The sequence below is a fragment of the Pieris rapae genome, chromosome 8 (assembly GCF_905147795.1).
Source record: "Pieris rapae chromosome 8, ilPieRapa1.1, whole genome shotgun sequence".
Classification (NCBI taxonomy): Eukaryota; Metazoa; Arthropoda; class Insecta; order Lepidoptera; family Pieridae; genus Pieris; species Pieris rapae.
Genome location: NC_059516.1, coordinates 2,407,116 through 2,418,369, shown reverse-complemented (window position 1 = coordinate 2,418,369; position 11,254 = coordinate 2,407,116). Strand labels below are relative to the sequence as shown.

Here is an 11,254-nt window from a genome sequence, read left to right as displayed (position 1 = left end):
ATGATATATTTTTAACTTTAATAATTTATACTAAAGATTCTATTTTGTTTCACAATATAATAGGGGCCGTCACCAGTTGGTCGACGGCCCCAAATTAAACAGTTCAAGTCAACAGTTGTTGACCCGAGGCCTCTAGACCTCTAAATCCAGCCCTGGGTTTATTATGTAGTTATATTGAGACAAAGAGTTAAACAGACACTGGATAAATTTACTTAAAACTGCATTGCAAGTTTTGCTGCGTAGATATACAACTGATTATAAATGTAACTGAATTTATAACTTTGAGACAAAAATAAACGTAGGTAGAACAAATAAAAGACTAGGATGTATTTTTGACGTATCAAAAACTTTAAAAAATTTATTAGTAATTTGAAAAAAGACCCTCGTAGTCTAAGATTTCTGTATATTTGACTTAATGACTCTGACAAAAGAGCATGTTTATCACAAAAAAATACTATTGTTAATATTTACCTATATACAAGATCTTTTTTTAAATAGAACATGGTTCACAAGGGCATGAGGCTCACCTGATGTTAAGTGATACCGCCGCTCATGGACACTCTCAAAGCCCAGAGGGATAAATATATATATATATATTTCTTGTGTGCGTGTGTATGTGACTGAACTCCTCCTAAACGACTGCACCGATTTAGACGAAATTTTTTGTGTGTGTTCAAGGGGATCTGGGAATGGTTTAGATTCACAATTTTGTCCGCTGGACAATGTTTTTTTAATTAATTTTCAATTTATTAGTTGTTGTTGATTTTGGAATGTTTTACATTGGATCCGACAGACGGCGCTACCATCGCAGTGTCAAATTTTAAATAATATTCGAATTTTAATTTTAGTCTGTCCCGAAATTTAAAAAAAGTTTTGTTATCATTGTGTTATATCGTGTGTGACCATGTGCTGGATCGTTAGATATTGTCATAACATTTGAATAATAATTTTCATCAAAATGGCTTATTAAAAATTGAAATTTTGAAATAAAAGACGTGTAGACAGGACAACGTCTGTCGGATCCGCTAGTATTATATAAAATCCTAAGTCGAATTGCTTCGGAAATACAGTGGGCAGCTGGTTCCACAAAGTGATGCGCGGAAAAATCTGCCATAAAAACGCGCTATTGTGAAACTACGGACGTCGAGGTGATACGAGGAATTTAGTAAACTCAGCTGCGAGTTTTATTCCAAAGAAAACTTGATATAATAGAAATATTCTTATAAACCTAAATTCGCGATTCGGATTGTTGATAATGCATCTGTGTATACAGTTTAAAATTTCTACAACCGTTTATGTTAACTGTAAAAACAAGTTTGTAAAAATGTTTAATATATCAAGTTTAGCATGAAATACTGGTTCGTACATACTATATAATGAACTGTAAAAAGCGTGAAGCTATAACGACATTGAAGCGGGTAGTGCATAGAGAGATAAAAGGCTGTTCAGAGCCACGCGTTCATGCGATAAATAGACTTTAGAACCATATTAATGGAATGCTTTTTCCCTATTCATGAATATTTTTATATCTAAGTTTAAATAGAACCTCCTCAAGATAGATTCGTCCTCAATAGATTTTTTTTTTTAAATAGAAAATTATTTTTAGATTTTGACATAAAGTTTAATTCTCTACTTTGTACTGAACCGCAGTTGAAGTATACAATTGAAAATAATTTACAGAATTTTACTTTGTATTATTTAGGTTTTGTATTTTTGATATTTCCTTTAAAGATGTATAGTTTTTTTTTAGACAGGGGGCAAACGGGCAGGAGGCTCACCTGATGTTAAGTGATACCGCCACCCATGGACACTCTCAACGCCAGAGGGCTCGCGAGTGTCTTGCCGGCCTTTTAAGAATTGGTACGCTCTTTTCTTAAAGGACCTATTTAATTTAATTTAATTTTAGTGGGTAAAATGTATCAAAGAACGAGTAAAGGCTGCCATTTCAGAATAGAATAATGCTGTTCTGTTCTGTTACGTAACCTTCTGTTTAGTTCTTCGACTCCTTATGGGCAACTCATCTCTAGATAACTCAACTTATAACGGCAGACATTCGCTCAACAATTCTTTGTGAATCTACAAAATTTCCGTGTTTATAAGGGATAATATGTAAGCCAATATAATCGCCGTCATTGTCTATCTATCTATTAATGATATAATACGTCAAAAGTATCTTTAAAATTAAAATTTATTAAGACCAAAGTTATCGTATAGAAAAACACATACGAAGTGAAATCATGCATTCAATACGATTATAGCTGACACAGTTTTTCGTTGCGTATAATCCCATAAGGCAACAGAAATTTGTTTTCATTGAACGCCGGAATTTCCCGAATTGACATGAATTTCATTATACCAATGTCTCCTTATCGTAATTTTAGCTGGATACGTATATTTTACGATAGAACATAATGTTTAGATTTTTCCCCTAATGCGAAAGCTTCGAGATTGATTTAAATAAAATAATAAATTTTGTTAAAGAGCAGTGTTGGTCTAGTGGCTTCAGCGCGCGACTCTCTTGTCTGAGGTCGTAGGTTCGATCTCCGGCTGTGCATTTAACATTTGCTCAAACCTCCACCATTTGAGCAAATGTTATATGCACACATAGAAAACATCGTGAGGAAACCGACATGTCTCAAACCCAAAAAGTCGACGACGTGTGTCAGGCAATGGAAGCTAATCACCTACTTACCTATTGGATTTAAAAAAAAATATTATGAAACAGATTCAGAAATCTAAGACCTAAAGAGGTTGTAGCGCCACTGCTTTATTTATTTTTATTTAATAAATTTTGTACAACCCTTTCGTTTACCTGTGTAAATGCTTAATTTATTTATACAGATATTATATATATATATGCAAAAGTGTTCCGCATTCTTAAGTTGATTCCTCAATAAACTACAAAATATGACTATACATATTATGCACGTGACATAAATGAAAATGAATACATTATAGTTTATTTGTCGCGCATTCTTATAACTTCCAGTAAGTCAATCCGTCGGGATATCATTTATGTCTGACACGATCATCCAAAAGCCAAAATAGTGCCACTCACATCCCTGAGGTCGTTGGTTCGATCCCCGACTGTGCACCAACTGACTTTATTTCTGTGTGGGCTTTTAAAATTCGCTTGAACGGTGAAGGAAGACATCTTGAGGAAAATGGCTTGCCTTAGAAGCAAAATGTCGATGTCTGATCACCCATCATCTACTTGTCTATTATACTACAAATGATCATGAAACAGATACATAAATCGGCCCAGGACAAAAAAGGTTGGATACCACTAAACAATAAATATTATTTCAGATTTCTTCATTAGTATTGATCAGCGTATTAATAATTATTTTGCTTTCAAATTATCCTAGGACTTGAGTAATTATTACGTTTCCCTAAGTTTGTTGATAAGATATTGTATAACTGCATAAAGACGTATTATAGATAAGTTATTATGCAAATGTAACACAAACAAAAGTCGCGGTCAGTTAAATCCGGTACAAAACTATACCAAAATATCTCTGTAATATTTCAAAAGCAAACATAATCAAAATTTTCGTCATACGCGACTCACAATCGCCGGTTATGCGAGTTAAAATTGTTAATAAACTCGGTGGCAAACGGTAGAAATACGCCGCCGCATTTACGGTCTGCTCAGAAATATGTTAGAGATACTTTCTGCTACTTGGGAGAATGCTTCTTAGATCCTTTATTTTCCGACTACAGTTGAAAGTTCATTGACCTTTATAAACGATCTCATTATAAACCACTTTCTACCAAACCACGCTGGACTGGACCAGCTCTTTATAATTAATAAATTAATATAGAAAAATCTTCATTCAAATTTTAAGGTTTTAGTTTTCATGTTTGTTAGAAAATTTACTTACTGTGTTTAGTTAACAAATTCCAATAACCTATCATTTAAGTTTCATAAGTGTACAATTTAATTTTTTAATAATTAAAATTTTGTTTGTTACATAAGGGAGCATAAGTGCTTAGAAAGGCTAAACGCTAAAACGAGAATGGCACAAAAAAGTTTGAGAAAAAATACTTTACTATGTATTTATAAAAAATCTCAATGGGATCACGGAAGACACACTAATAGTTGTATTCCTGGTTCATCCATTTGTCTATTGTAAACGGCCTTAGAAGTTCATTGGCAACGGTCAACCTTTCAGCGAATTCCGGGTTATTTACAAGTAATTTTGTCTCAGCCTTCAGTACATGTTATGAGTTATTGTCCCAAAATAGAGATGCCACCGAATTTCAAGGTATGCGTCTTTTTATTGTATTAACTCTTGTTTTATAACCAGCTTGTTTATTTTTTATTCATGAATCATTTGTCACTCACCAACATAGAATAACATTCCCAAATTCCCAAAATTCAGAATTATATTGCATTATGCAATATAATTCTAAATAAAAAAATAATTGCATAGATTTTATCGCGGACTTTGAGCGCGGCGACCGAATCAAGAAATTCCGTAACGAAAATAAAAACCTAACGCACGATGACGTAATGTAAGTGTGGCCAATACGCGTTAGAGCGGACAGAACGCATACTGCGTCTCTCATCGGTCTGGCGTGATTGGTGACGTAGCGCAAGTGCGATAGAATTGGATAGAGCGCATACGGCGTATTCACATCTCTCTGACGAGATCGGTGATGAGACCGATCGAAGACGAGAAAGAAATCCGTTTGACAGCACTGTAAAGTAATAATAAAATGTAAATTTTGGAAAGTTTTTTTAATACCTGTTCTTATTATCAGTCCATAATCAAAATATTCGTCAAGATTGTACACAAAACTTGATATATAAATGAATGTGTCATTTATCGTAATAAATTATTTCTCTAATACAAGTATCAATTAATATATGTCGACTCCTTTACCCGTTAGTTGTAGCGGAAAATCGAATTATCACTCATTGCCAAATGAATTTTTGCATCAATCATCTTAACGGCCTTAGGCCTATAATCGCCAAATTTTATGACCAGCACCGAAACAAGCGTTTTATGACAAACGATATGACTACATCAATAAATATAAATCTTATACTATTACTGTGTAGATGTGTGTGCTATTAAAGTTAATAGCTTGATATGAAGCAGAGTCACATGTTTGATTAATAGGAATAGAATGGAACCGAAAGTGTGGAGTACTATACTATGTATGTAAACATCCTTTTGACAGTTTGACAGACGTCCATATGATACACATTTTTCTTTTTACATATGATACAGATTTTTCATATAAATCTGTAATATAAATGTCTTATAAATATTAAAAAAAACCCTCTAAACTTTCCTCGTTATTTGAGGTAATTATTTATTTTTTAATTTATTTATTTTTTATTGAAATCGCATGTGAGCGTAAGCTTATCGTGACCGCTTCAGACTTACGCTCGAGTCGCTCATTTAAAGGCCCGTCTAATATGCTGACCTTACACAAATATTATTGTTAATTCGATTCAATGTCGTTATGTGTCGGTTGAGGATATTATTCGCAACTAACCTGACTCATCCGTAAACATTTCATTAGGATACTCCAGACTCCAACCTACTATGTATTCGAGTATAAATGTTCCTTCCATTAAAGACACAATCCGGAAAGCTTTTTATAGATATTGTTATAAGGCAGGCAATGCATTTGCGAGCCATCTGGCGTAAGTAATGGATATATTGTGTGTTAAATTATACAATCACTTTACCCATCAAATATATTTTTTTAGATTTTACCTTACTAAGGTTGCCTGAAAGAGATCGCTTTTTAACGATAAGGCGTTGTAAAGTAAACGTTGCATTACTTACATATATAATTATTATGTAATGTCATGTATTTTTGTTAAAATGTTACGAAGTGTAAATAAATAAATAAATAAATATACCATATTAATCGTTCTTCGAGATGAATTCCACAACTAAGGAAACGATTTTGCCTAAAAATTATGATTTACGTCCCAAAATGTATATAGAATCTATACGAAATAAAAGCTTTAAAAAATACCAGAGAAATAGTTATACGAAATAATTTTATACGAAAAAAAAACTCAATTACAGTGTGTGTACATATTTATTTATTTTACACATATTTAATAATTAAAAACAAAATTGATCTATATTTTGTAATAAATTATTAATCATTCTACAATAACAAATTTACATTTATTTTACAATATTCATATATCTAATCCATTTTATTTTTAACATATTTGTTGAAACAACTTTTAATGAACATTTTTAATATAGAAAGCAAACCGTAAACTATCAAGATTACTACAATAACACTACTGATAAGCACACTATAGACATCTAGTAGCGATCTCTCAAACCACGTGCTCTGTTTGGTCGGTAAACTCGGCGGTGCAGAGCGATGTCTCGCCACGTACTCCGTCCAATAGATGGCGCTATCCAAAACATCTATGGGTCTGTCATTCCACAAACTTTGAATATTACGCGCGTTTTCTTGCATCCTGTAACACAGTTAAAAGTTATTAACACTTCTTTTATATTTCAGAAAAGTTTTAGTACTTTTTATACAGCACTTTAAATTCATTTCACTGACCGATTTTGACAAATTTTATTTAAAATATAACCTTGTACCGAAAAAATAACATATATAAATCTGAAACTACAATCTGTTCAGTTCCAGGCTTCAGATTTCTGTATATGTTTATAATCATTTGTCAATTCAATATAGAAGAAGGTAATCAGCGTCCTAACACACACACACGTCAGAATTAGGTGATCAGCATCCTCACGATGTTTTCGTTCAGCGATCTAGTGTTGAATACGCATATAGAATGAATTCCTCCATTAATGCACAGCCGGTGATCGAACCTACGACCTCAGGAATTAAAAGCCAACATTGCTCAAAACTTTACCCTATAGCATTTTCTCTTCAACAATCTTTGTTAACATCACTTACTTTTTTGACGTTAAATATTGTATGGCATCCGTCAAGCTGTCAGCATTTACGTCATCTAAATATAATATTTTTCCCAACCCCGACTGTTCGATTGTGGCCGAGTTTGAAAATTGATCTCCAAAAAATGGTATTGTCAACAATGGCTTTCCACAATGCGCCGCTTCAGAGAGACTCAGCATTCCGCCGTGTGAAATAAATGCTAAGACTTTTTCGTGACCTGAGAAAATGTATATATAAAAAGTAATACATATATTCTCGTATAAATAGAATTTTTGTCCAGTATAATGATTTATTTTCTCAATTTGACATTTTTAGTAAAACAAAGGCTTATACTAAAGTGATACACAAAATAATATGTAAATAGCCACATATTCTCTCTCGCACACACCCATAAACACATCGTACGCATGTGACACATGCAGACACCAATATTTATAAGTATAATATATTATATTTTTTAGGCCGTTCATGGCATTTCTTTGTTTAATATTTTAAATTTGGTTTTGTAATTACATAAGAGGTGTAACTATCTTTATAAAAAAAATATACCTAGTCTAGCCATAAATACTGTTACATAAAAACTTTTTTTCAACTTTTTAATTATTTTATATTATATAACTTCTTTCAATTTTGCGCCATTTCACATATTGTTGCATATTCATAATCAATTTACAATAGCGACTGTGGTCTTCATCATCCTACGTCAGTGATGGTTTGGTGCGGCGTGACTTATCAAGGAGTCACAAAACTACATTTTTGTAAAAAAGGAGTGAAACCTTCAGCTAACGTATAGATACCATCTTTGATCATGTTGTGAACCCTCTCAGCAATACAGTTATACATTTTGATAAGATGTAATAGAACTTACTACTACTAACTGGACTAGGTATATGTGACAGCATCTAGTTGAATTAAATGTTTTAATAAAACCTAATTTAAATGACGTTTTTTAATTATATCCAGACTCCGCGAAGGCCGTATATGTAAAAACCACAGCCTCGGCAATCTACGTTTTTTATCGAAACACAAACCTGTATTTACGGATACAGTTATATTAGCAAGAAACAACGCGTGCAAACATATTAGAATCAATCATTTTATATCTATATTTATAGCTTTGTGTGATTGAGCTCTCTATTTATCACATTTATTGAGGTAGGTTATGTGGCATCAATAATAATTATCAAGATATTGTTCAGTTACTTTAGACTGGGATTTTTTACGCATCTATTACCGGAGAATAAAGCCATTAGTGCGGTAATATAACATATTATATCTCTTGTACTAGTCACCTCTAAAAAGCGCAACAACTCGACTCTACCATATGCCGACAACGAATTATATTTCGGCTATATAATGTGCGGAGGCAATGGGAACTTGTAGATTCTGATTGGTGTTTGTAACATAAAAGGCAAAAGATCACCGTTCATCACCTGGATGGATCGATCAAGTGAGAGACTCCACAAAGCTCTACACCATTGGTATATGGGGAACCAACGACCCGAGGCCTTCTGTAAGAAATGATCCGACCCGCGAGACGTTTTGAAAAATACCCAATTAAAAAAATATTACACTAGGTACTTATAGTCACGAGCGACACATCAAAAGATTTCTATAAAAAATACCTATAAAAGGACAATTTTCTGAGCTTTGAAAATTCGCAAGAACTTATACTAATTAATAAATGCGAACAGTTCTTTTCATTGATTTTCGTTGTATTTAAATTTTGTATTTGTAACAATTGCAAATTTTACGATTAAATTGTAATGTACCAGTTTTTTAAATTTCATTTTATCATTTTAATAAATTTCACTATGATAACATTATCGTATTATTTCATATCTACTATCAAAAAATATTATCACTACTTGAAAATGCACTATGTACCTACTTTAAAACGAGGCCCACGAACGTATTTGGACAGAAACTGGTGGAAGCAGATAGTCCGCACTTTTTATCTTGCTGACCACGACGCTCAGATACATAACCTTCCCACTGAAGAGAGAGAGTTTCTCTCTACGGTGACATATAGATAGTTTTTTCTAAATTTAAGTTGCAATGGTGTAATTTCAAACATTACTGCAGTCTTCTAAATGATATGTCTGTCGAAACAGAAACCAAAGATTGGAAGCGGCTATCGACGCTATAGAATGACGGTATAGATATGGATAGACATGGAATATACTTACATAAGACATCACGTTGTGGGAACCAAGGTCGTGTATAAACATTCTCACTTGTAATATTCGGAGATTCGATTTTCCATAAAACTTTTTGTGGTATCTTTTTAAACGCATCCAGAAACGCTTGCATTTTCTTTGTACTTAGTGTACTAGCATTTAAGTTAGAACCGAAACTCACATAAATTGCCCCGTGAGGTGCTGATGATAGGAATGTGTCTATATCCTGGAATTAAAGGTGTACTAATTAAAAATATGTACAAGTTTGTAATTTGATAACGGTCGTATCAGAGGACAATTATAAATATGCAGCCTATACAATAATATCTTTATCTTTGTGCAATATAAATCTAATAGATACAAACATTCATGTATTAAAGACAAATTTTACTAACGATGATAATATTTTCCTAACCAGCCTATGACATTGCTTCCTATGATCCTTCATACGTAAACTATTTATACCGATAATATAAAGACAGAAATGTAAATTATACGTTAACCTTCCTTAGTTCCTTATAAGTACTTTACAGTAAAATTAATAGAATTCTTGAATGTCATTAATTAATTTATATCTGAGTTAATTTATATTTGTTATGAGTCGTAAATTATCTGTTGGTTCGACATAATATTTGTATGATCTAATTACTTCTTCATATTTGTAGTCATTATCATTAAGCTCATAAACTACTGTACAGATAAGGCAATGATACCTAAATTAAACACTTACCTTTGGTATCTGTTTGGCTTTATTAATATGTATACCACCAATTTCCACAACTTGTGGGGGTAAAAGACGGGCCCCAGTAACAGAGAAATGCTGATACACAAACATCATCATCATTTTCTCCTTTATAGCCTCTTCCACATCCCCACGAAATTTAGGTATATGCGTCTTAAATATACCATTAATTGTTTTAAATATTTCAGGCTGCAAAACATGTTGCGCCCATATATTTGTTAAATATGCTTCTATTTTGTGGTATAGCGAGGGTCTCTGGCCGCCAGTGGAGAAATAAAATGCGTCTGAGGAAAAATCGAACGGAATTCCCAGCCTTGAATACGACCAGGGCAAGAGCGTGTGTGAAGTGATACCAATAATAGGTGCGTCATACAAAGCAGCAGCAAAAGCAGCACCACAATCACTCATAAATTGTTCAACAATGATCACATCAAATTTCTGCTTCTTAGCTAGAAAGTCAACAACCTCCTTACTTGTGACTAGATGCTCACAGTCTTGTCCTACGTGTTGAGATCTTGCGAAAAAATGATAGTATATATTAATCAATCGCATATAATGCGAGTTAGAACCCTCATATGCCGACATAGGTGGCATCCTTATATGTGGATATCTATCACGGGACAGATCAATAAAGGTCATATTAGGCGGCGGATTTTTTTCCAAGTAGTTGTTCATAACTGTGACAGAGTGTCCTCTGCTGGCCAGTTCTCGGAAGAATCTGTCGAATGCCATATAATGGCTTTTAAGCGGCAGCGTCACGATGGCGAGAACGTTAAGCGCGGCAGCATGATTAAATAATTGAATCACTATTATAAATACGAAAAGCTTTATCGAATTCATAACTTTATCCTAAGGTCAACGAACCCAAATCGCGTGTCGCGAGTCGTTCTCGATCAGAGGACCATGATCAACTGACGATGCGTTTCGACATTCACTACTATACATTAATGTAAATCATTATACAAGTTGATTATGTATGTGTGAGCACAAACAAATCACGCAATATTATGATTCCAACGAAAATATGCTTCAGTCGCGTTCTATAATTTTATGATTGTTGTCTCGACATTTTTGTCTTTAGCTTGAAATGCAAAATCATCTATACAAGTTACAATACATTGCAACAATTCTAAGCAGAGTTTAGTAGTGAAAAGTATAGTACCTACTAAAAGCTGAGAACTCTTTGAATAACGGCTGTGCAGGCAAATACTTATCTTTCTATGTGTGCAAATAGCAATCGCTCGTGAAGGAAAACATCGTGAGGAAACCAGCATGCCTTCACCTAAAATCGACGGCGTTAGTCAGGCTCAAAAAGCTCACCCGTTAAGAGATAAAAAATCATCGCGAAATGGATATAGAAATCTACCAAGACTTAAAATTAGTGCCAGTGAACGGCAACATTATTTTT

The 11,254-nt window shown here is 33.4% G+C and overlaps 1 protein-coding gene across 1 annotated transcript; it reads right to left on the bottom strand.

The window, feature by feature from the left end:
- Nucleotides 1-6,147: 6,147 nt before the first annotated feature.
- Nucleotides 6,148-10,771, bottom strand: LOC110995626 (UDP-glucosyltransferase 2). The gene is made up of 4 exons (XM_022262884.2): nucleotides 9,835-10,771; nucleotides 9,114-9,330; nucleotides 6,925-7,141; nucleotides 6,148-6,469 (listed from the first exon to the last, which is right to left on the bottom strand). Exons 1-4 carry the CDS (start codon nucleotides 10,684-10,686, stop codon nucleotides 6,184-6,186), a joined length of 1,572 nt encoding a protein of 523 aa, XP_022118576.2. The 5' UTR covers nucleotides 10,687-10,771; the 3' UTR covers nucleotides 6,148-6,183.
- Between the last annotated feature and the right edge of the window lie 483 nt (nucleotides 10,772-11,254).

Bases quoted from the DNA above. Each gene is read 5' to 3' on its own strand.
- LOC110995626 (XM_022262884.2), bottom strand. From the start codon at position 10,686: ATGAATTCGATAAAGCTTTTCGTATTTATAATAGTGATTCAATTATTT. The intron at 9,331-9,834 runs GTAAGTGTTTAA...CTTTAATTCCAG, and splicing joins AAGCCAAACAGATACCAAAG to GATATAGACACATTCCTATC. The intron at 7,142-9,113 runs GTAAGTATATTC...ACATTTTCTCAG, and splicing joins CCCACAACGTGATGTCTTAT to GTCACGAAAAAGTCTTAGCA.